The sequence below is a fragment of the Lycium barbarum genome, chromosome 2 (genome assembly GCF_019175385.1).
Source record: "Lycium barbarum isolate Lr01 chromosome 2, ASM1917538v2, whole genome shotgun sequence".
NCBI lineage: Eukaryota > Viridiplantae > Streptophyta > Magnoliopsida > Solanales > Solanaceae > Lycium > Lycium barbarum.
The window spans coordinates 135,074,726-135,102,334 of record NC_083338.1 but is presented as its reverse complement, the minus strand read 5'-3'; the positions used below and the strand labels follow the sequence as shown (position 1 = coordinate 135,102,334).

Below are 27,609 nucleotides of genomic sequence, written 5' to 3'. Positions count from 1 at the left end.
CCTTAACCTCAAAATGTTGTTATAAGGGACGTATTTCCCACCCCACACTTAAATCATGCTTTGCCCTCGAAGCATATAGATGGAAAAATTTAAAAATAAAGTAAGGCAAGAAATACTCCCTGAGGCCCACTAGGGCCTAGTCATCATCTTCATCATCCTCAGCCTCGCCACCAGACGGCTCGGTATCTTCTTCCTCATCATCCTCAGCATCCTGTGCCTCGGATTCTTCTTCACTACCCTCCTCCATCTCAACGGCTATGAGATCCGCAGAACACAAGTCCTCATCAGCGGGCAGCCTGCCCTCCTCTCCAATGAGCACTCTTGAGTAAGTGGTATGGGGACACTCCGCAAACACACTTGAGATATCTAGCTCAAACTACTCACTAGCGAGTACCGCCATCTTGTATAGTTGTGTTAGCACGGTCGATTGAGCCGATCTTTCTTGTGCTGGAGTCAGGTTGAACTTGCTCTGCTCAGGGCCTTTGACATTAGAGATGTCTATCGGATTATCTGGGCATTCAAGCACCCTGTCATACTTGCTCTCCAAGTGCGGGACCAACTTCCTCAGATATGCTGTGAGTGTATTTCCGAAGCTGAGCTTGAGGGATTTGCCTTCTCTGATGCGGATCATATCCTGAAGCATCCAGTATCCAATGTTGATCGGCTGCCCAGTCAAGAAGAAGTACACTATTTCCACTCTCTCCTTCAGCACAGTGGTGAAGTGGCCAAGAGGCATAATGCGGTAATTTAGGAACCGCAGCCACACACGTGCCTCCTTCATAAAATCACCCATTAGCATCGTCTTGTGCTTCCTCGGATCCTCTCGGTATCTTGCCCACTTTGCCATGGATTCAGGGCCACACAAGGTTTCCCGAATGGCCTTATAGTCAGTCCTTTTTCTGAACTCGAGCAATGGGCCTACAGGATGGTGTGGAACCCCCAAGTGTGCACACAAAGTGGAGGCTGTCAACGGCACCCATTCACCCCTCAATTGCACGGAATGATGAGGCTCGCCACCCTCTGTTCTTGCCAAAATAATGTTGGAGTACAGCTCCAGAACCATGTCAATGTTTACCGGCCCTGGGTTATCAAATACCGCGCTCGAGCCCATTCCGACTATTTGATTGTAAATTCCCCTGAAATTTTTCTTCACGCCACCTTGTTGACAGGCCGTTCATGCACATATCCATCGGCCAAGGGGAACTCTTTGTACCATTCTTCCGCCAACCCAGTCCCATAAAAGGTAGGTCGAGGCCTCCGGGAAGAGGCCCGAGGGACAGGGACCACTGGTTGCTTTCCACTGCGAGTTGTTGCCCCTTTCTTCGTGGCAGTGTGCTTGCCACCTCTACTTCTCTTGGAACCTTGTGACGGGCCTGACTCGTCCACTTTACCCTTGCCTTTGTTTACCATTGTACCTGTGGAGATTAAAAACACAAACATCTAACTTCGTTAGCAGATTTTAAACCACGTGGGGTCGTGAAATGACCCCACACTTCTTGCAAGTCGTGTGTTTGTGCAAGGAATGATCATCTTTCTTGATGTTCGGGTATTCTCATGGCTTTTAATGACACTCCAATCACGACCCCACACTTACTTCCGACTATGATACACAAAACTCAAAACGAAGAAGTTAACTAAAAAAAAAAAAATAGCGTAAAACGACAAACTTAATGAATTAAAGACTATCCTACAAAACAATGAAAAAGCATGTTGAATGACCTATGAGTGTTCATGGCAGTACCCTATGGTTGAAAATGTTGTTTCATGTTGATTTGCTACTCAAGACTTCACAAAAATCACACGACAATTAATTTAGGAATTTCATCAAGCAACTTGTGGGCATAGAACTATCCCTTGAAGTTTTGCAACAATGGAGGGTTGTAAAACCCTCCCTTATGTTTGGGAATCATTGTTCTAGCATCCAACAATCTTTACAAACAACACAATACCAAAAACATCCATACAAATTCGCCCAACCCACAAACCCTAATTTCTCAATCTCTCAACACCACAAACAGGGGAAAGAAAGAATGGGATTTCATTGAAGAAAACACGCGAATTATTACCTTGTGTTGTGGAGGAGATGATTGACACTACTTCCCTTGGAGTTGGAAGGGATTGGGAGAAGGGCGTTTTGGGTGTGGGTTCGGGTGGGAGCAGGTTTAGAAAGAGGGGGGGTTTGTGAGAAGTGAGGATTAAATGGGGGTGGCCGCATCTTATTCTTTTTAAAAGAATTCGAACTGGGCCGACCCGTGCGTTGGCCATGCGTCGCATGGTCAGCGCACAAAGTCCCCCTTTCTGAAGTTTATACTTAGAAAAATTTTAGCTCTGATTACCCTTCATGTGTTGTCCATGCGTCGCATGACCAGCGCACAATACACCCTTTTCTGAACTTTACACTTAGAAAAATTTTGCTCTGAGTGCTACTCATGCGATGGCCATGCGGCGCCTTGTTATCGCACGATACACCCCTTTCTGAACTTTGTACTTAGCCAAAATTTTGGCCTGCTTTCCCCTTGTGCGATTGCCATGCGACGCATGGGAATAGCACACACAAACCTGTAGCTGTTTCATTAGCTACTTTGCGCGTTTCTTTCTCCTGCTCATTAGTTGGACTTGCAACATGAACACACAAATGACATATATGTTACAAAGTTGGGTTGCCTCCCAACCAGCGCCTTAGTTAAGGTCGTGGCACGACGTTTTTTTTTTTTTGATTTTAAATTGTTACATTACAAACTCGGGTTGCCTCCCGAGAAGCGCCTGAGTTAACGTCGTGGCACGACGCACTTCCTTATTTACTCATCATCGAGGAGCACTTGCTCCTTTTCCTTATCAAAATTTCTGCCCCAATATCGCTTGAGGCGTTGTCCATTGACAAGAACTTGCGCACCCCATCCATAGTTTGTATTTTGACGGCCCCATGGGGTGTGATTTGCGATACCACAAATGGGCCAGACCATAGAGACTTAAGCTTTCCCGGAAACAACCGCAGCCTAGAGTTGAAAAGTAGTACCTGCTGCCCTGGGGCGAAGTCACGATGCTGTATATGCTTGTCATGCCATCGCTTAGTTTTCTCCTTGTACAGCTTTGCATTCTCATACGCCGCCAGTCTGAATTCATCAAGCTCGTGTAGCTGCAACAACCTCTTCTCTCCAGCCAAGCTCATATCAAGATTGAGCTTTTTGATTGCCCAATATGCTTTGTGCTCTAGCTCAACCGGCAGATGACATGCCTTCCCATAGACTAACCTGTAAGGAGAAGTTCCGATGGGGGTTTTATATGCTGTGCGATACGCCCATAAAGCGTCATCCAACTTCATTGCCCAATCCTTCCTCTGAGCGTTCACATTTTTCTCTAAGATTTGTTTTACCTCTCTATTTGAGACTTCTACCTGTCCGCATGTCTGTGGGTGGTAAGCTGTAGACACCTTGTGCTTTACCCCATATTTCGCCAGAAGGTTCTTCAGCAAGTTGTTGCAGAAGTGGGCGCCCCCATCGCTGATCATAGCCCGTGGAGTTCCAAACCTTGCGAATATATTCTTTCGCACAAAATTCACCACCACCTTCGCATCATTGGTTGGAAGAGGGACTGCCTCTACCCATTTTGAAACATAAACGACAGCAAGCAGAATGTACCTGTTACCGAAGGATGGTGGGAATGGACCCATAAAGTCGATGCCCCAAACGTCAAATATCTCTACCTCTAATATGTTCGTCAGAGGCATCTCGTGCCTCTTAGAGATGTTTCCCGTTCATTGACATCGATCACAACTTCTAGCAAATGCATGGGCATCTTTGAAGAGGGTGGGCCAATAGAAGCCAGACTGTAATACCTTAGCCGCAGTACGATCACCTTGAAAGTGTACCCCATATGGGGAAGAATGACAACTCTCCAACACTTGACCCACCTCAGTCTGTGGAATGCATCTCCTCATCAGCTGATCGGTTCCTTGCTTAAACAAGTACGGCTCATCCCATATGTAAAACCGTGAGTCATGATATAGCTTCTTTCTCTGCTGTGAAGTGGCTTCAGGTGGGTACACCCCACTTACGATCAAGTTCACAATATCAGCGTACCATGGGACTTCAGCAACAGGAATTGCAAATAGTTGCTCGTCAGGGAAACACTCTCGAATTTGCACATCCTCCACAAAATGGTTATGGTTGTCCAATCTGGACAGGTGATCTGCGACTTGGTTCTCCACTCCCTTCCGATCTTTAATCTCAATATCAAATTCCTGCAACAGAAGAATCCACCGAATCAACCTGGGTTTAGCATCCTTCTTGTTGAACAAGTAGCGAATAGCTGCATGGTCTGTGTAAACAATAACATGTGTTCCCACAAGATAGGACCGAAACTTATCAAACGCATAAACCACAGCTAGTAGCTCCTTCTCTGTCATAGTGTAATTCGATTAGACAGCATCTAACATCTTGCTAGCATAGTAGATAGAATGAAAAACTTTCTCTCATCGCTGTCCCAGCACAGCCCCCACAGCGTTGTCACTTGCATCACACATTAACTCAAATGGCAAGTTCCAGTCAGGTGCAATGATTATTGGTGCAGTTACCAATCTCTTCTTTAGACCTTCAAAGGCCTTAATGCATGCATCATCAAATAGGAATTTCACATCCTTCTCAAGTAGTCTGCACATCGGACTTGAGATCTTTGAAAAATCCTTTATGAAGCGCCTGTAGAATTCTGCATGCCCGAGGAACCTGCGCACACCCTTGACTGATATGGGGGGTGGCAGCTTCGCAATGACCTCCACTTTTGCACGATCAACCTCCAGCCCTCTCTTTGAAACCTTGTGCCCAAGGACTATTCCTTCTCGGACCATAAAGTGACATTTTTCCCAATTCAAGACCAGGTTAGTTTCTTCACATCTTGCCAGCACTCGGTCTAGATTCTGCAAGCAAACCTCAAAAGAGTTCCCGAATACCGAAAAATCATCCATGAACACTTCGACGAAGTCCTCAACCATCTCTGAAAAAATAGCCATCATGCACCTTTGGAAAGTCGCAGGTGCATTGCACAACCCAAATGGCATGCGTTTGAAAGCATATGTGCCATACGGGCATGTAAACGTGGTCTTCTCTTGATCCTTCGGAGCAATAGCTATCTGACTATATCCAGAGTAACCATCCAGAAAACAATAAAACTCTTGCCTGGCTAACCTGTCAAGCATTTGATCTATGAAGGGAATAGGATAGTGATCCTTTCTGGTTGCCTCGTTCAGCTTGCGGTAATCCATGCAGATTCTCCACCCAGTGATTGTTCTAGTAGGGATGAGCTCGTTTTTGTCATTTGTCACAACTGTCATCCCTCCTTTCTTCGAACGCATTGCACCGGGCTCACCCACTTACTGTCCGAAATGGGAAAAATAATGCCTGAATCTAACCACTTGATCACCTCTTTCTTGACGACCTCCTTCATCACCGGGTTTAGTCTCCGTTGATGCTGTGCGCTAGGCTTATGATCATCCTCCATGAGTATCTTGTGCATGCACAGCGCGGGGCTAATTCCCTGAATATTAGATATATGCCACCCCAATGCTCTTTTGTAGGACTTCAATACTTTGAGACAAATATTAACTTCTTCGATGGTCAACTCTGCTGCCAATATCACTGGCAAGGTATCCTCCTCGCCCAAGAATGCATATTTCAGATGTTTGGGCAGGGGCTTCAACTCCAACTTCGGAGGCTCTTCAATTGATAACTTCGGAGTTACCCCCATTGTCCTGTCTAAGTGCTCAAACTCACCTCCCCGAATATAAATACTCGCCATATCCAGACTCTGCACCATCTCAAACGCCGCAGTGTCACCAAAAATATCATCCCCCACCAAGGCTCTCTCCAATGGATCATGAGAAGTGAAGAGTGGCCTTCGTGTATCATCATTCAGAACAGTGATGGCGGACAGCTCCTCATAGATTGCAGGCATCTTTAGAGCTTGGTATACATTGAAGACCTCTACTTTATCATGTACTCGCATGGTAAGCTGCCGAGCAGCTACATCAATAAGTGCTCTCCCTGTGGCCAAGAACGGACGCCCCAAAATAAATGGGACTTCCGGGTCTGGCTCGAAATCCAATATCACAAAGTCAGCAGGAATTATCAACGACCCCACTTGGACCAATACATCTTCAATAATGCCTTCGGGTCTTGCTAACGATCTGTCTGCCAGCTGAAGAACTATAGTGGTTGGTCTAGGCACTCCCAGACCTAGCTTCCGGAAGATAGACGAAGGCATCAGATTTATACTTGCACCTAGGTCACAAAGTGCTCGAGCAACAACCTGTGTCCCAATAGAAATCTCAATAGTGAAACTTCCGGGATCCTTCAATTTTGTGGGCAACTTGTTCTGAATACGAGAAGTGCACTCCTCAGTAAGTGCAACTGTGGCATACTTTGTGAAACGGCTCTTGTTTGCAACAATATCTTTGATGTACTTAGCATACTTTGGAATACCTTGCAGCATATCAACCAAGGGGACGTTCACGTTTACCTGCTTAAGCAAATCAAGAAACTTCTTATAAGTAGCCTCTTCTTTCTGTCTTGCCAGACGTTGAGGGAATGGAGGCGGTGGCTTTGCAACCACAACCTGTGGTTTCAAAGCCACTGGTGCCTCGACTGCCTTCTATTTTTCACTTGTTTTTATGGCAATCTTCTCTTTTTCAGCCTCCACTCGACCAGTTCTCTTTGATGTCACTTCCTCTAATTCTCGCCCATTTCGCAGAGTTACAGCATTGCAAGGCTTGGGATTTACATCTGTGTCACTTGGAGGTCCTCCAAGTGGTCTGGTATTTTGTGCACCAGCTATCTGTCCCATCTGCCTTTCTAAATTTCGTACAGCCAAATCACGATTCTGATTATCTGCTATCAACTTCTGCTGGTCTAGCATCATCTTCTGCATGTCACCCATCATCTTTTTCATCATCTCTTCCATACTGTTTGTGGGAGCTTGAGAAGCAGGTGCTAACTGATAGTTCTGCTTCTGATTACCTGGGTTGTCACTCCACCTGAAATTCGGATGGTTCCTCCAATTTGGGTTGTAGGAATTTCCGTATTGATTGTTGCTTCCTTGCCCCTTGCTTGCATTACCCACAAAGTATATGGACGCGGGATTTGCAGGGCATTCATCACTGTTATGACCCTCTCCGCAGACATCACAATAGGCTATGGCTTGCTGCACTGCATGTACCTGTGGTGGTGCTTGTGCCACAGCCAACTTCCTGAGTTCGGTGCGCATGGCATCAATCTGTGCTGATAATGTTGTAAAATTGTCTACTTCGAAGACACCCGGTGCTTTCCTAACTGAACTACTAGCTGCATCATCCTGCCAGTCTGGAGTGCTCTGAGTAAACCTGTTCAATAATGTGAATAATTCTTCATAGCTTAGATCAAGAGCCTGCCCTCCTGCAGCAGTGTCAAGTGATGACTTATGTTGGGCATCCAGACTCTCAATAAATGTGTGTGCCAGAACTTCATTCGTCTGATGGTGATGAGGGCAATCTCTGAGAAGACCTTTAAACCTCTCCCAGGCTTGATACAAATTTTCTCCATGTTTCTGCCTGAATGACATGATCTCCCTTCGGAGGCGAGCGGTCTTTGCTGGCGGAAAGAACCTAGTCAAGAATTTCGTCGCCAAGTCATCCCACGTAGTGATAGAATTGGCGGGCTCTGCTAATAACCAGTTACTTGCATTCCCCAATAGAGAGAAGGGGAACAGTGTCAGTCGAACATATTCTTTCGTGACCCTTCCAGTAGCAAAAGTATCCACAATCTGCAGAAAGTATGGATGTGACGCTGAGGATCCTCATGTGACATTCCCGTGAATTGCCCACTAGAGTGAAGAAGTTGAATCATAGGATGTTTCAGCTCAAAGTGCCCTTCGATGGTGGGCTTGACAATGCTTGAAGTGACATCTGCCACCCGAGGCACTGCAACCTCTCTCACTTTCGCCGGTTGATCATTAGCCATGACCACATGTAATTATGCGACAGCCTGCGGGTTCTGCAATAAATTCAAATCTCTCCTACGCCGATTGAAAGTACGTTCAGGCTCAGGATCGAATTCCTCAAGATTGTTTTGACTCGCAGTCCTTCGCATTCGAGTAAAGTACTTGTAATCAGGAAAAAGCTAAGATCAAGACGTTAACACTTGGATAAAATAAAGCAATAAAATTTATTATGGCAAAAATAATTGATTTCTAAGTCCCCGGCAACGGCGCCAAAAACTTGTTGCATCCAAATGCACACGCAAGTGTACGTGGTCGTACAAGTAATAAAGTGATTATATAAAATCGGATGTCGAACCCACAGAGACTTATGACCAATTTTTCACGAAAATAAACTATTGCTTACTATCTATGCAAGTGAAGAATAAAAGTGTTGGTTTTTTTATAACTAAATGCTAGTATGTAATTGACTGATAATGTATCCAGAAATTGTGCTTAGAACGTAATTGAGAATGGCTTTAATCAAGAATTTAGAAATATTCTGTCACGACCCAACCCCGTAGGCCGTGACTAGTGCCCGAACTGGGCACCCGAACACACTCATCCAATCCGAATCACATACAGATAGCGTATACAGGCACAAATATCACACGCTGCCTCACATTATATCAAACTGTCTCAGACACATTTCAAACGCAACCAAATATGTACATATATATCAAAAGCCGACAAGGCTATCAAATGGCGCAACGGCCCAAAACATATACAAATGCACGTCGACAAGGCTGCCATGGTGAGTGGGATCATACAAACACACCTGTACAGAAGTAGGCACAACCCACATATACGTCTACAGACCTCTAAACAGACCAACCAAATCATATGGCGGGACAGGGCCCCGCCGTACCCCTGAACAAATATATACATATGCAAATAACGCATATATATACCAAAATGCAGGCTCCGGAATGATAGGAGCACTCCAAACAGCAGAGGAGGGTGTCCTAAACCGGAGGATCACCAAACTGTGCGTCTGTACCTGCGGGCATGAAACGCAGCCCCCGAAGAAAGGGGGTCAGTACGAAATATGTACTGAGTATGCAAAGCAGAGGATACAGGAAACAAATCTGAGGCATAAACGAAATAGAATTGCAGAAAATAAGTGCAAGCCCAAAGTATCAAAATATTTATTATCAAAATATAAGTCATGCATAGGGCACAGAGAATATGGTCGCCCGCCCGTCAATGGCGCCATAACACAGCATAACACCAGAAGGTTTCAAATCTCCGTATCCCCGACACACATCATAACACACCCTAACGCCATACACAGCATAACACCAAATATAAGTGGAACCCGACCCTCTAGCGAGTGGCTCGGTGGACCATAAACACAGCATAACACCGGAGTATATCAAAGTACGCACGACAACAAAACTGGCCCGGGACTCGGCGAAAGATATAACAGAACGCACGAACAGAGTAGTGCGGAAACCAAATGCATATACATAATTAAATTCCAAGTCTCGACAAATGAATACTTATATATATATATATATTGAGATCGGAAAGCTCAAGGTAAGTAACGAGTCTGTCGGAATTAGTATATAAAAATATGAGCCTTTCAACAGCTTATGGAGCAAACCAAACGAAGCCTTGAATTCATAAGCGAAAAATCCCCTCTTTCCATCATACAAAATAGATTAAATAAAACAAGCAGAAGAAGACTCGGGCTAGTGGGCCCGCCTCGGGTCAAGTCGAGGTGACGGAGGTAAATCATGAACATTCAACTTTATGAAGTCATCTAAGGAAGTTTCAAAGAGATTCGGTGACGTTTATGCGACTTTCGAATATTCGATCACTTTTCCAACTAAGCATAAGTATTGTAATTCAATTCTATTGAATGAATAGTACCCAAATTCTAACTCGGTTTTCTAAGAATAGAATTACCCCCGAGACTCAAATCTCAACTTAGTATAACTAAGACATGCCAAAAGAAGATGAGGGATAGCTTTACATACCTTTTCCGCCTCCTATACGTCTCCAAAGTCAAGTCCCAAATTCGCCAAAATCTACAATTTGGTCACATTTACCAATTGTGAGTTATAGCTTCTAAGAATTCAACTTAAATTCATATTTGTCTACCGAAATTTCGGCAGCACCTCCCCTATAAATTCAACATCCCGAGAATTTGCTCTGCCAAAAATATCAACAACAACAACACCACAATACCAACAACATCAACAATCATCACAAAATACATTATAACATAACTATTCTTCCTTTCTACATAATTCAACAACTTCCATTCCAACTCCACAATTTCAAACTAATATCAACATTTCCATGTTCATTTACTAATTCAAAGTCATTCAAACATAATTCAATAACATTTCAAGCAATGCTCATAGATTCAAGCATTCCCGCCAATTCCATATTCCGTCCAAAATCTCCACAATTTTAATAAAACTACCAAATCACATTGTCTTCTTCATAATTCACTATCAATAGCAATAACTCACATTCTAACATCTTACTTTCGCAATTATATAAAAAATCATATAAAAATCATATAATTTCCCATAACAACATACAATCAATTTTCCATGCTAACTCAAATCGTTAAATCTTTATTTACGTCATACATACCATAACGACGCCACTAACCAACTAAATGAACTTCACTCCAACCTCCCTCCACCACACCATGGCTCACGGCCATGTCACACACACACACACACACGGCTTCACACACCCACATCACAACTCTAAAATTCTCATCTAATTCCAATCATTTCAACATATATGCTTACTTCATAACACAAAAGAATAGAATTCTTACCTACCCATACCCACATATATTCGGCCATATACATACATACACACCCACCAAACAAACTTTCATTTTACCACAAATTCTACCCATTTCCATACACTACAACATAAATAAAACTTTATAACATAACTTAAAGGAATCAATTCTTACCTTTCTCTTCAACTTCAACTTGTCGAAACGTTGCTCTCCCGCTAAACTAATTATGCCAAGTTGTAGAGGGCCTTAAGCTTATCAAGAATTCAAGATGGAAGTGATTCTTGGATCAAAATCTAAAGGCTTGATATATATATTTTTTTTCCTTTTTCCCTATTCGGCCGAATGGCCATGGAGTTCTTGAGAGTTTTTTTTTTTTTTTTTTGTGAGAACTTCTTGAATCTTCTACTAGAAGATGACTAGAGATCCCTTTATTTTAATTGTCACATGCAAAGCACATGACCATCCTTGTGGGCTTGGGCCAAGCCTCTTGGCCGGCCACCCCCTTAAGTCTTGGGCCTCATTTTTCTTAAATTTTGTTGAGCCCAATTTCCTTCTTCCGTATTTCCGCTTCAAAAAAATTTCATGAATATCACACATATGTTAAATAGAATACAAACATAGCCTTATTTCTTACAAGGCAAGATTAGTCCAAATTTTCAAATACGCAAAAACACGGGATATAACATATTCCAGGGTCGTGGGTGATTCACCAATCCTATTGAGTCAGTCAAGTATCACACCTTAGCAACTTTGTTCACAATAGCTAATTAACCGAATAATTTGTCCGTAGTATTCTTCCGAACCACTACTCCCCGATTCACGATAATTCTCCTCCTATATTCCTATGGTATCGACTTATCAAGAATGCAATAAGAGCACGGTATATAATTGATTGCGGTAACTAAGTATATTCCTATCCTAGTCACAAATCCTAGCCCAACTTTTAGGGATTTTCAGATCACAATCTCATTACTTCTTCTCCAAATTAACAACGTCTCTCCCAAGCACGTATATCAATGAGTAAATAGAACTTAACTGTTGCGCAGACAATCAAGAGATTAAACACAGAAGTAGTGAAGCAATTGCATACGAACAAGCTACTAAGAATGAAATACTTGTCAAACGTCAATATTCATGGCTACGCCACAACCCCAAAATTTAAGTGTTTAGTTACACATGATTTGGTAAACGAAAGAAGAATTCATGATTAACTTAGGGTTTTTATGAAAAGAAAAATAATAGAAGAGGAATAAAACCTAGAGAGAGTTTCACAAGTCTCAAAATTCGTCCAAGCCGTCGTTCTAATGTTAAAAACGGCTATTTATATGCTAGGGTAAATATGAGATAAGTTGGCCAAATCCCGATCTGAATAGGATAACTGACGCCTCTTGTGTGCTGGCTGTGCGTCGCATGACTAGCGCATGATCTCCTTTACGTTCTTCTCGTGCGGCGCATGACCACCGCCTGGTCCTTCTGAGAGTCAGGAAGGGTGTTTTTTGCGCTGGCTGTGCGGCGCATGGCCAGCGCATGAGGCCCTTCAGTGGTCAGATTTTGCCTTCAAGTGCTGGAACTTCCTTCGCAACGTTCAATCGACGTACACAGCCTCGGAATCACTCAAAACTGCCCGGAATCCCCTTCGTTGGTCCTTGTTGTACCTATTCATATAAACATACCAACATAAGCTCATATACAACAATTCGCATTCAAACTTGCGATGAAAGTGCTAAGAAGTAAAGTGTAAATGACACTAAATCTAGATATTTGTGTCAAATATCAACAACATTCTATTTTACCATTATCTGGGTGTAAATCATGTGGGAGTATAATGGACAATGTCACATTGCATATGTCGAACTATTTGCCATTAGCATTAGCATGTACGCCTAATCATTTGAATAATAACAAACAACAGGTACGCCCAATGCCTTTCTAATTAAGGTTAGAAAGGTTAGCAAAGTTTCAATGGTGTGCATATCTCCAGTTGCATGTTCTTATATGTATGATAAGTTGCATAAATGCTAAGTTCCTTTCCACTTTAACTGGACCTTTGTGCTTTATATTTATTGCATCTTCTCATTTTTTCCTAAACATAAACTTTCTCCTTTCTGTTCCTTTTCTCTGTTATGCCTTTGCAGTTTTTCACCTTATTTTTTTGGAAAGTCTTTCACATGATCGTAGCAGCTTCATATGTGAAATGCCTTCTCAAAATTTACCTTTTTTGTGTAGTCATATTAGCGATCTTCTTACAGAAACTTATATAAGCAGAAGTAAAGATAGAGTTGCTTTCACACTCTGTTGCTAAAAATTAATTTATTTTCCCTTGACCTTGACCCACATCAGAAGCATAAATATACTTGCATAAATTCATCTATGGTGCTTTCCAAAGAAATCTTCTTTCCGGCACGCAGAGTTCTATGGAGCTCTTAAAAGGCCTCAAAAGCTATAAACTTACATTTAACTATGTATGTTGTCTTGATGCTATGAATTGGAATTATTTTCATGGTTATCATGCTTGCATTTTAATTATATGTCGACAGGATTGATTATTCATTACAGAAGAAAAGGGTTATGTAAGCCATTGATAAGCTGGAGAGTAGAACAAAACACTTTGTTTACCTCTAGATTAGCATTCAGCAACTTAAAAGGGTAAAAAAAATTCAATTCTTTGAAAATGTGTGTGTGTGTATTTCTATATATATATATGAATGAATTCCTCCTCTTCACAAGAAGGAATTCTCTAGCTGATCAAGCTTTCAGTAGTTCCTTCTTGTTAACACCATAACTTTGTTTGGTTAGAAAGCAGCAGGGTGGCTTTTGGATTTGTCAAAAGGGACACAAGCTCATCTCTTAGCTTCTGACCAATATGAAATAACTGGAATTTTTCACAAAATTCCCTCCCAATAACAAACTTATAAAGTTCATCGCAATGTGCTCAATATTTCTCTTGATCCTTCCGTTACCTCACCAGTTATCGATACAGTAAAAGACTCAATCAGAAACCTGAAATATTCCGCGATTAGAAATACTAAAAAATATCAGTTGTGAATGAGGCTTACTTCTTGTAAGAAATCAGCTACTCCTTTTATTTCAGGGCAATTGAATCCATGTACTTGAAGAACTCTAAATTCTAAACTGTTTTCACGAGAATCTTGGTGAACAATTTTTCCATCTGATAGAAGAGCTATGTCATCAAATAAGTCATAAGTTTTTGGTGCAGGCTGTAGGAGTGAGATCACATTAGTTCTGCGAAGATTGTGGATTCATTGCCTAATTGATTTCATTATGTGATTCGTTCCTCGCATCACCACCAGGGTAATTGCACGTACATTTATAATAATAATTAAGCTTAATTATCACATTTTTATTTTATTTTATTTTATATTGTTGGTGTTCCGTAGTTAAATAGACAAAATATTTATATAATCTAGGCAAACACTATGGGCAGGGGTGGGGTGTGGGGGTTGTGGAGGTGGGAGCTATTAAGGGTGGGGTGGGGGTGGGATGGGTTATGCTAGAGGAGGGGGTGGAGTGGAAGACTTATGAAACTTGTTTTCTTTACTTTCACCAAGAAAGTCATTTTCCTCATTTTTAATGAACTTGTTTTCATAGAGAAAATATTTTTCAAAGATATTGATCAACCAAACTTAAAAAACTTGGAATTTTTTCCCTACCAAACACACCCTAAAGGTTAAAGATCTGAACTTTGTTAAACATTTGAACTTTTTTGTCTTTTCTTTTTGCAGATTTTTGGTGATAGCCAATGGATTAGCTGCTGCTTACTCTCTGATTCAAGTTTTAAGGTGCATTTTGAGTATGATTAGAGGAAGTGTTCTTTTCAACAAACCCTTGGCTTGGGCTATTTTTTCTGGTGATCAGGTACAAGATATTCCTATTTAGTTTTTTTGCTTCCCTTTGATGAAAAGGGTTGATTAGTTAGAGTTTATAATGGTTTTGTTGTTCTACTTTCTTTTGAAAAAATTGATATTCCAAAGGTTCCTTAATTTTAGAACAAGAGATGATCTTTTAAAGCTCCACTGTTGGTGACTCTACTTTAAAAACTCAAGAGGTGGTTATTAAATTAGCCCTCTTATAAACAGTTGAATCTTTGCATTGTCTTTGAGAAACTGAGGCAGCTGAAGTCAGGCATATCCTCTTGCACCTTTTTTAAATAACCATGGTGTCCAGGCTAGCTTCATATCCAGAAAATTCAGGTGCTTTCACTGCTACATAAAATGTGTGAGTAATTTGGTTGCACTCTTTCTATCATTTCGTTTTTGTAACCGAAATGAACTCAATTGCTGACACCATCATCAAAGCAAAACAAAAATCACTTCCAGTTCAAATAGTTCCTTGCATTCTCCTTTTAGAGCACTTAAAGAGTTAGAGCATATTCATGTTTTTGCTCATGTCTCGTGAATGTTCCCCTTCTTTGCCTTTTCACTTTACTTGATATTCTCATCTTGTGCTAGAGATTGTTTCATGTTGTCTTCGCTGCTTGGTTTGAACAGTTGTGAATATTAACAGAACTGGAAATCCCATAAATTCGGGAAGAGATGCACTTGGATATGGTGGTGCATGATTGATTTTTGTTACAAATTCATTTCTCATTGAGTTCATGCACGTCAGCCACTTATTGCTATTGTAAGATTAGTTGATATAAAGAATGTGACTCTTACACCTATTAGTATATGATGTAGCCATCGACGTATATTTTGTTCCAAAGTGTATATAAGTAACATCTAACAATTGCTACGTGAATGATGTATATATCTGATTTATCTGCAATGTCTTATCAAAATAAAGTTGATCTAAATGAAAGTTCCTTCACGTGTTACGGGCCATCACTATTACTTTACTTTACTTTACTTTACTACTATATAGAAAGGTGAGTGTGGGCACCTTTGGTCGTCCGTTAGCACTTTTTCGTCGTCCGTTTGTGGGTCCAAAAACAATTATGAGCCCACATATTTTAAATAACTACTAATATTTAAAAAAAAATTGTGGGCTCACATATTTTAAACAACTACTAATATTTAAAAACAACTACTAATATTTAAAAAAAAAAAAAATTGTGGCCCACATATTTTAAACAACTACTAATATTTAAAAAAAAAATGTAGGCCTCATATTAAACACCAACCAGTAATTGGAACCCACCGCATCCAAACTCACGGGAAAAAAAAAGTGGATTCCATATTAACAAAATCAAGCAATAATTAAAAAAAAAAGTGAATCTCATATTAAAAAAAACAAACAATGTTAAAAAAAAGTGCTTAGAAAATTAAACAATTAAATCAATAATGATGGATTCATTGCCACATGTGTATCAACCCATTAGAGGGAGCAAATGAAATTATTGTACAACAACATACTTAAAATACAAAAATGCTTAGAAAATCAAACAATTAAATCAATAATGATGGATTTATTGCCACATGCGTATCAACCCATTAGTGGGAGCAATGTTATATTAATCGTGTTTTGAACATAGTATATATATATGCATAAAAATAGTGCAAATTAATAATGTCCAAAAAAAAAGTGCACCCCCTATTAAAAAATCAAACAATATTCATGTAATTTCCAATGTATCTCATTAAGTCAATAATGATGAATTCATTACCACGTGCGTGTCAATCCATGAAATTGCTTTTCTTCAAAAGGTTAAGTAGTCAAACCATACAATTTTCTTTCTTTTTTTATATTAGCCTGAGATCTAATCTAGATATTAAACTGTTGTATTTGCTATTCCGCCATGTCATTTATTTGTTATGTTTACTAAAATAAATATACTTAATATATTTATATTTTAAAATAAGATAGAATTTAATTACTTTTTTATTTTTATTCTTACTCTAATAAATGTGAAAAGAAATTAATGTCGTAAAAAAAAATATATCAAATGAAGATCAAATAATGAATAAGGTAAATTAGTCAAATTATAATTCTAATCGACGTTTTCTTAAAAAACCATGCAAAAGACAACATGACAAGTAAAATGAGCTAAACCGAGAATATTTACTAAAAATTAAAAAATAGTATTTCTTCGTTTAAATAAAAAATCAATTTCTACTTTGTTTCGTTTTAAACATGTAAAATTAATTTAATAATTTGAATTAGAATTGTCCAAATCAAAATTTCAACCGTCGGTCACAAATGGGAATAATCATACGCTATCATAAGCGCTTCTAATTTCTTTGGAGATTCTCAATGTTTGATAAAAAATAATAAGTATTTTACACCTTTAAATTAATCAAATTAAAATTGAAAGTATCAACTGATGCTTAAATATTGCTATTGTTTTATCTCAAAGAGAAGAAAATAGTTTCCTTTTAAACAAGTCTTCTCTTTTAAAAAATATTAATAAATTTGCCGATTTTGTGTTCATAGCTAACATTAATATAATAAAATTTTAGATACGGAGCACAAACTATAATGTTATATTAATCGTGTTTTGAACATAATATATATATTCTGTCTCTCTCTCTCTCTCTCTCTCTCTCTCTCTCTCTCTCTCTCTCTCTCTCTCTCTCTCTATATATATATATATATATATATATATATATATATATATATATATATATATATATATATATATATATATATATATTATCACTATTTAAAAATAACTACATGCACATAAATGCACTATAATCTAAAGCGTTAGGCCCGTGCACAGCACGGGCATAGACCGTCTAGTCTAGTATATCGAGCGGGACTAGGCCCATTTTTTGTCAATTTTTTTTAGAAAAGGTGTTGTCTTGATGGTTGGCGGTACTATGCAATATAAGTACACCATATAGTTGGTTGCATGCATGCACTATGTAGTACTTCAATCGTACTCGTGTTGACAATATACATTCATGTTATACAAAAATAAAAGAGCACAAATAATAGATAAATTAAAATAATGATGATAAGAACATAAGGTCATGATTGGGAAAATAAGATGGTGTTTTTGCATAATTTTTATCTATAATAACGTCTGAATAAGATTTAGACATTAAATGCTACTATAAACATATAACATTAATTCACTATAACAATGAAAAAAAAAAGTTAATAACAACATCATTATAGAGAATTCAATGTCAATATTCAAGTTTTCACATTAATGGCTTGACAAAAAAATTTACACTTACAATTATCTATTGAAAAGAGAGAGAGAGGAATGACGTTGTGAGGCTAAATTGCAAAATAACAATAACATACCCAGTATAATTCGACAAGAGGGGTCTGGGAAGGGTATAGTATACACAGATCTTACCCCTACCTCAGTAGGTAGAGGGATTTTTTCCAATAAACCCTCATCTCAGGAGAAAGCATATCAAATTAAGTCAAAAAAGGAAATAACGGAAGTGAAGAAACCATGGCAAGATAACTAGAGTAAATATGTACTCTAGACTCTAGAGATCATAATAGAGGACATTAATTTCTTCTATACCTCAATAGTCGACCAACCAGCTTTGCTCTTTCTGCTAAAGACGCTGCCAAGTCCAGGTGTTGAAGAAGACACAGCGGAAAAGAATGGGAATAGCGATCGCACAAGTGAAAAGATAGGGACCAAAGCAAATAGGGCCAAAGGAGGAAGAAGCCATCTGTTCTTCCCGATGAGCACAAGATACAACGTCGCACAAAAGCTAATGTTCATGAATGTTATGGAGGCATGCATGCTTTGAAGTCCCATAGATAGACTGTCTGGCAAAACGTGCGAAAAAGCCTCTTCCGCTTGACGAGAAGTTAAAAGAGAAACAAATGCTAATAAAGAATTGAAGAGTGATATTCCGTTTGAAACGGCGAATAAGGTGAAAGCCCAATTTTTTGAGAAAATGGGATACCCATTGTCCTCATAATAGCCGCCTGGAACTGTAACTGCTGCGGCAAATGCAATTGTAGCAACAAGTCCAGCTATCAGCGAGCATCCGCTTGCTGTTTGTTTCAACCATACGTCTCCTTGTCCTTTTAATCTTACATGTTCCTCGGTAAGTACTTCATGAGCAGTTTTGCCTTCATGGTTTAAAATTTCATAGTAAGAATGTGGTACCTTCTTCACTTCCTACATATATTACATGCATAAAAAACACAATATCAGTCAAAAAGCGGCAGCTAGGAAAGGTCGTATTCATATGCCTCACATCCCCCACCCCAACCCCAAATCTAAATATGGTCCCTGAAAATTTTGAGACTAACATTTACTCTGCTCATTTTCTGTGGAGTCTTCCCTTACTAGTAAAGCTGTTGCCATATAATTAATTATATTTTGAATTTCTAAAATAACAAGTTTTTAGACTAATTATTTTTAATAACCATGATTACTAAAAAAGACATAAGGAAATAAAGTCAAACTCTCGCAATTTTTAACCTTAATGACATTCCTACTTTTATAACCGCAAAAACATCATGATATGTTTAATTAAGATCATAAATTCTAAAAATTCTTTTTTCCTTTCTTCAACTTATACTCCCCTCCAATGATATCTTTTTCATGACCACTAGTAGAAAGTATTTTTTTTTTTTTGACCTTCAAATGCACTGGTCTTTAATTTTTGCCCCTCAAATTGGTGGTCTTTAATTTTTGCCCTTCGCCTAATACCATGAGGTTTGGGATTCGAATCCCGACTCAGTAAAAAAAAAAAAAAAAAAGAACCGCAATGTAGAGTTTCGTAGCAAAGTTAGGCCTTAAGTCGGAGTTTTACAAAATTCCAACTGAGTAAAAAAAAAATTGTGTTAATGCAAACCTCTATCTCAAGGGTAGAGTTTGGCTTATGCCTGATGACAAAGAATCGATCAAACTGATTAAGAGAGTTTGACTGCAAGCTCTTGCTTAAAACAGAGTTTCAAACTATGTTTGAAGGCTTAACTTTGGTCAGAATAGGCCTAACTTGGCTACGAAACTCTACCTTGTGAATTTTTTAAAAATCTTTGACTGAGCGAGAGTTCGAACCCGAAAGCAAAGGGTTTTAGCGAATGGCAAAACTTAAAGACCACCAATTTGAGGGGCAAAAGTTAAAGACCACCACTGAATAAGTACAATCGTGCAAATTGCCTGTAGAAAGTTGGATCACTTGCTGAGCAAGGATACTATTTCTTAAGTTATCACCTTAAAAATGGGAAAATTGATATGTATGCATCACTATGAATACTTATTGAAAGAGTTTTAGCTAAAGATTAATTGTAGTCCAAAAAGAAAGATAGTAAATAGTCAAATCCTGATTTTTAGCAATACTGCAAGATTTATGCACCCGACACTTTATTGGATTAATTCCTTTGATCATCTATTGTCACATCACCTCTGGAATTAGTGAATTTCAACGTTGCACCACAGAGATCCTGTTAATTCATTAATGGCAAAATCATACAAAAATCTCATTCTTGGAATCACAATTAAACTTGAATGTGAAACTTTAATAGTATATTTTGAGTGATGTATTTGAAATTAGTTGGAAACACCTAGACAAAGTTATACGAAAAAACTAAGGAGGATTGAGGTGTTCTCAACTGGTTTGGAGTTAAAATCCAGATATGAAAACGTCATTGTGACATGTGTATATCATACAAAGATTTTCATGGATATACATTAACTAGTGGCATTTAGCCCGGGCTTCCTAAGATAAAAAGTTAAATTTGTAATTATTTTTTAATTTTCCTTGCTCTTTGTGACATTAAGTTATACAAAGATTAGTTTGATAGTTTCGGCAAACCCTAGCACGAGCCCAAAACTAAGATTAAAAGTTAAATTTGTAATTCTTTCTTATTTATTCTCGCTTTTGTGATATTAAGTTATTCAAAGATTACTTCGATATTTTCTGCAAACTCTTAAAAAATAAAGACTTCCCGTATATTTAGATTGCATAAAAATATTTAAAAATTGAACAAAATTTCTTTTTTTGCCCTTAATTTAGACCTTTTTTTACCTTCAAAGAACTACGTGACATAAAGTCCTTAATTTCTAACATCATCTAATATGAACTACAGCGTTTTCTTCCAAAAATAAGAAAAAGGCTTAATGCATATGCAGCCCCCTAAATTTATCTTCTTTTTTTCATTTTGGCACCTCAACTAAGTGTTGTTCCTATTAAACCCCTAAACTCATCCTCAAGTGTGACTATCAAACCCTCTAAATCTGATTTTTATTAGAAGCAAAAATTAATTTATGGTAATGAAGGTGAAGTAATATTTTGGACGTGTGGTAATCTATTTTTTAGGTCATGCATGTGTCGGTTTCTACTGGTTCTGCTCTTTCACTGCCAGTTTAATTAAGAGTTTACTCTTTTTTCTCTCTCAATTGCTGCTAGACTTAGCTAAAAGATGACATAATTAAATTAGAATATATATTAGCATGTTGCTACATTGAAGATAGAATACTATATAAGTCGGATTGTGTTTGATAAACACACTTGAGGACGAGTTTAGGGGTTCAATAGGTACAACACTTAGTTAAGGTGCCAAAATGGAAAAAAGAAACAAGTTCAGGGAGCTGCATACGCATTAAGCCTAAGAAAAATAGTATGGTTCTAGAGACATCAATTATATATGCTATATTTATTTTTTTGTTGACATTTTAATGAGGTTACTTATAAACAGAGACAACTTTCAAATAAATAAAACTAAAATTTTACACTTTACTAATATTTGCATATGGCAATTAATTAAATTATAAAAAGTATATTGAAAATGAAGAAAATTAATTACTTTTCTTAATATAATTAGACTTTCGTTTTACTTTCTAAAAATCTACGGATGAGAAAATCCATTTTTTCCTTCTGTTAGTTTAGATGGATTTTTTTTAAAAAAATGTACATTTTAATTATTTTTTTAAACACAAATGAAGAATCAATGCTTCATGATTCATTTAATCATGTTCCTTATGCTAACAAACACTGCCTAATATTTTTTTCACCTACCCAAAAAAAAAGATACACAAAAAACATATAAAGTTTACTCCCTTTTGTCACAAGTTGTTTGACATTATTACTGCCCGGAAAACTAAAAAAATATTTCATTAACTACATATTTTTCAAAGATGTTCTCAACATTTAAACTACCTCATCAATTTCAGATTATAATTTCTTTTTATGTACTTTTAAGTGTCAATATATTAAAAAATATATTTATGAATTTATACCAAAAATTAAACTGACTGACCGCGTAGTACACCTTGCATTATTTTTTTAAGATGAATGGAGTATAAACTACAACATACATTGTTCGTTATGCATAGAAAATATTATTAAGTATGCGTACATCAAATTTTAAAAATAAAATATTATAACACACCAAATAATATCCCAAAAAAAGTTAATTTTGTTAAACATGACCGATATGGCTAATCAACGTACAAACCAACACAACACAACACAACATGCCAATGAAAAATTCGAATTTCAATATTGTTAAAAAATGATTAGATAAAAATAAATATTTTAGGTAACAATATCTAATCCAAATGAAGACCAATTTTATCTGTTAAATTTTTTAAGTTTCACAAAGAGTTGTAAATTAGAGAAATTTCAATTTTTGTGTGCAGAACATGTTTTAATTAAGGTAACTGCAAATGTGGTGTATTCTCTCATTCAAATTATGCATAGTGACATGTTTTTTTTAATTGACTTCATGACAATTCACAATTTCTTAAGCGTTTTAAAAGGACTTTAAAAGTTTCTAAATTTATCAAAATTAGGTGTGGCACCTCAAGTAATTAAGAAATAAAGTGGGAGTAAAATAAAATATATGAAGAAGTTAGTACATGTTACACCACCTTAAAAAAAAGTCAGTCTAGGGAGTTTTGTATTATTCATTTTTTTTGAAGTGCCTAAATATTTTTAAAACACCCTATAATAGATGAAACAATATAAGACAAATATAGAGATAAATTTGGAAGAGGCAACCTTTAGTTGACAACTCTTAGTTGTAATGTAATCAAGACTCTAACTAAGGATTACAAAAAAGTTACATTAACCCTTATTATATATAGTAATATACTTTGATAAATGACGCGATAAACAGACATACTTAGTGATCTATACTAACAAGCATGTTGATATATACAGACATATAAGGGTTGATCCACGAATAAAGTATTCTTCTGCCTTGGTTTTCAATCTGAAAATCATCTCTAATTCACCTTAAATCATCTCCAAACTTCTCCGACAATGATATTCATGCTCCTTAAAATGATTCCAATAAAAGTCAATATCACCAAATATAAACAAATCTTATATACACATATCTAAAAAATTGAATCAAGCTTTAATGATATTTAATGGTGTTTCAGTTCCTTCTTCAAAATTCTTTTTCACAAATTAGTAGAAAACTCTCGTTAGGAGAGAATATTAAGTAGCTAACACATATATTTTGAAATCCTACACAAGGTATTAAAAACGAAGAAGCAACACATTAATTTCTTTAATCCCGTGAAACTGATCCATTAATTTCTTTAATCCTGTGAAACTGATCGTGTAAATTTATCATTGCCAAAATGTGAAATTAAGTCCGATTTTGATGTTGAAAATTTGAAGACAGCGAGGTTAAAAAAAAGATGAACTTCTTTGGAGGGTTAAAAAAAGGGAAAATGATATATATCGATACTTTTCGTTATCTACAAAACATTACAATAAATTTACAAAATATAACGGATCTTCATTTTTCATACTTTTTTTAATTATTTTTTTTATTTAAAAAAATGATTTTTTTTCCGCTCAAGGCTTGAAAAATTCAGTCAATTTTTTTGTGTATAAAAACTATATGAAAAACATATGAAATGTGTATATATATGCGAAATTTTTAATACAGCTTTCATACACAAATTTTGAGCGAACTTTTTAAGCCTTGAGCGAGATATACACATTTCATACACAAAATTTTGAGCGATTATTTTAAGCATTAAATATTGTGTGAAAGTCGTATATAATGTTGTTGTAGTTGTGTTATTTCTCCAGAAACATAACATGAACTTTATACACAAAAAATGTGAGCAAAATTACAAGCCTTGGAGATATACATATTTCATACCATTTTTATACACAAAAATTTGAGCGAAATTGTTAAGCCTTGAACCATTTATACATATTTCATATAGTTTTCATACACAAAATTTTGATTGAACTTTTTAAGTTTTGAACGAGATATGCACATTTCATACACAAAATTTTGAGCAATTTTTTAAGCCTCGTTTTTTTTTTTTTTTTTTTAAGAAACCTTGAGTTAAATTTTATATATATTTTGTAAGAAATCTATTGCTATGTTTTGTAAATTGAAAAATTTCGTTATATTTTGTAAATACGTTTCTTAATTATATTATGTATATATATAGGTCAATCACCCTTAAAAAAACGACAATCGTACTAATAATTTTCCTTTTGAAGGTAATTCCCTATAGTTTTCCATGTTCATGGTCTATAAAAGGGGAAAAAAAAAAAGTTGAGCTATTTCGTTCCATTAAATAAACTGATTGGTGCTAAAATTTCTCAATATTTTCCTTCGTAACGAACAACCAAACACTCCTTTAATACTTCACCGACCCAATTCGTAAAACCCTTAAACCCAGCCGAAACATATAAATATAAAAATCAAACTAAAAGCGGCAAAACAAAAATCGTTAAACCCTAAACCCTAGTTACTGCCCAAAGCTTTTTATCCCCTTCATACTTGTCCATTCAGCTGTAACCAACTTAGAAGAAAGAAAAAATTGATTTTAAATTAATATCAGTTCATATATATCAAGAAACTTCAAGAATCAATAGAGAAAAAAAAGGAAAGAATGTCTTTTGATGGGAGTTTTCGTGTGGATTATGAGCTCCAGCGGTTTCTTTTTCGTTGCCCTGAGCTTGCTTCTATATCCCAATTCGATTCTTTATTAAACAGGGTAAAGAAAATCTAACATAATTATTTAATTTTTGTGTTAAATATCTTTCCTTGAGTATGAAAGTTTCAGTCTTTGTTAATTAATACAACAATATAGTCAAGTCTAACATAATCAACTAATTCTTATGTTCAGTATCTTTTCTTGAGTTAATCTTATGCTTCTATATCCCAATTGGATTACTTATTAAACAAGGTACTGAAAATCTAACATAATCAACTAATTTTGCGTTCAATGTCTTTTCTTGATTATGAAAGTTTCAGTCTTCGTTAGTTTTTTTTTTTTAGTCTTTGTTAGTTAATACAACAGCATTGTTAAGTATTTTACATAATCAACTAATTCTTATGTTCAGTATCTTTTCTTGAGTTAATCTTATGCTTCTATATCCCAATTGGATTACTTATTAAACAAGGTACTGAAAATCTAACATAATCAACTAATTTTGCGTTCAATATCTTTTCTTGATTATGAAAGTTTCAGTCTTTGTTAGTTAATACAACAATATAGTCAAGTCTAACATAATCAACTAATTCTTATGTTCAATATCTTTTCTTGAGTATGAAAGTTTCAGTCTTTGTTAGTTAATACAACAATATAGTCAAGTCTAACATAATCAACTAATTCTTATGTTCAATATCTTTTCTTGAGTATGAAAGTTTCAGTCTTTGTTAGTTAATACAACAATATAGTCAAGTCTAACATAATCAACTAATTCTTATGTTCAGTATCTTTTCTTGAGTTAATCTTATGCTTCTATATCCCAATTGGATTACTTATTAAACAAGGTACTGAAAATCTAACATAATCAACTAATTTTGCGTTCAATGTCTTTTCTTGATTATGAAAGTTTCAGTCTTCGTTAGTTTTTTTTTTTTAGTCTTTGTTAGTTAATACAACAGCATTGTTAAGTATTTTACATAATCAACTAATTCTTATGTTCAGTATCTTTTCTTGAGTTAATCTTATGCTTCTATATCCCAATTGGATTACTTATTAAACAAGGTACTGAAAATCTAACATAATCAACTAATTTTGTGTTCAATATCTTTTCTTGATTATGAAAGTTTCAGTCTTTGTTAGTTAATACAACAATATAGTCAAGTCTAACATAATCAACTAATTCTTATGTTCAATATCTTTTCTTGAGTATGAAAGTTTCAGTCTTTGTTAGTTAATACAACAATATAGTCAAGTCTAACATAATCAACTAATTCTTATGTTCAATATCTTTTCTTGAGTATGAAAGTTTCAGTCTTTGTTAGTTAATACAACAATATAGTCAAGTCTAACATAATCAACTAATTCTTATGTTCAGTATCTTTTCTTGAGTTAATCTTATGCTTCTATATCCCAATTGGATTACTTATTAAACAAGGTACTGAAAATCTAACATAATCAACTAATTTTGCGTTCAATATCTTTTCTTGATTATGAAAGTTTCAGTCTTTGTTAGTTAATACAACAATATAGTCAAGTCTAACATAATCAACTAATTCTTATGTTCAATATCTTTTCTTGAGTATGAACGTTTCAGTCTTTGTTAGTTAATTCAACAATATAGTTCATATAATTTGTTTTCAATACCTTTTATATTGAGTATATAAGTTCTATCTTTTATTGTTGATAGAAGGGGGAAAAGGGAAATTCTTTTTTCTTAAATCCTGCCGTCTTCGATTTTCCAACACTGAAAAGGGACTTCATTTCACAACTTGGCAATCATAATCAGCTAATTTCTGTGTTAGCTATCTTTTTTGAGTATGAAAGTTTCAGTCTTAGTTAATACAACAATATAGTTAAATCTTACTATAATTTTTGTGTTCAATAACTTTTATATTGAGTACAAAAGTTCCATCTTTATTGTTAATGGAAATTCGTTTTCTTAAACCCCGTCGTCTTCTATTTTCCAACACAGAGAAGGGACTTTATTTCACAATTTGGCAATCATAATCAGCTAATTCTATGTTCAATCTCTCTTTTGAGTATGGAAGTTTCAGTTTTTATTAGTTAATACAACAATATAGTTAAATCTTGCTATAATATTGTGTTCAATACCTTTTATCTTGAGTATGAAAGTTCCGTCTTTACTGTTATTAGGGTGATAAAGTTACAGAAGAAGAAGTGGTGAATGCCGTGGGAGAAATTGTGATACATCCAAAGTATACAATCCCTCTGGTTGGATGTTTTCGCCCGCTAGCTCGGAAAATTGTGGATAGAGCTGTTTCCTTGCTTAGTTTGGTACCGAATTTGAGGTGCAATGATGATGGTGACTTGATGGAGGTCGATCAAGAAGAAGATGGTGGAGAAGTTGAAGATTTAGATATTGAAGATAGTATTCATATAATTGATGTTTATGCTAAAAGAGGGAAGGGGTTTAAGCTTCATGAACTAGCTTGTCTCGCTTTTTGTAGAGCTCATGATTTGGTCCGTTCGTTATTGAGGTAAAGTATATTCTTCTGTTTGGTCCTTGAATCAAATCATGAAGTTTATTTTGAACAATGGGATATCCTACTGAATATGGATGATATACCATAAGTTAATAATCCACAGCACTTGAGTGCTGCCTTATTTAAGTATTATTTGTTTAGCTGTCCGCGGTAATCGAGGATAATATTGTATACCTATGAATTGCTTATGCATTTCTGTCTCAATTGTTATAGTAACAAGTGTTTCCCTTGGCGCAGGTCTGTCTTGGGTTATTTTGAGTTTGCTCCCCCTCCATTCGAAAGGTTTAGACAGAGGAAATCAGTTATGGAGGCAGTTGGTCTGGTATTTTCTTTCTTAATATATAACTTTTGCTCCATAATTTTCTCTGTAATTCTCATTCTGAATTTGTCTTCTTCTGTCTTGTCATTAAAAGCTAATTTTTGACACCATCCCTCTCCTTAGTTTTCTCCTTACTCCAATGCGACTGCTTGGTCGTTACATTCAGAAAACACTATGCTTGTACCAAGACTGTAGATGTTGATTGCTCCTG

General features: G+C 36.4%; 1 protein-coding gene and 1 pseudogene across 2 annotated transcripts in view; both read left to right on the top strand.

The window, feature by feature from the left end:
• Positions 1-7,504: 7,504 nt before the first annotated feature.
• On the top strand, positions 7,505-7,598 carry LOC132629622 (small nucleolar RNA R71; annotated as a pseudogene).
• Positions 7,599-24,255: 16,657 nt separating this feature from the next.
• The window catches only part of LOC132627417 (midasin), a 50,509-nt gene continuing 47,155 nt past the window's right edge, over positions 24,256-27,609 (top strand). For both annotated transcript variants that reach the window (XM_060342760.1, XM_060342759.1), the window contains exons 1-3: positions 24,256-24,638; positions 26,730-27,073; positions 27,317-27,401. In XM_060342760.1, coding sequence (XP_060198743.1) covers positions 24,534-24,638; positions 26,730-27,073; positions 27,317-27,401 — 534 coding nt within the window. In that variant the 5' untranslated portion in view covers positions 24,256-24,533. The remainder of the gene's footprint in view (positions 24,639-26,729; positions 27,074-27,316; positions 27,402-27,609) is intronic.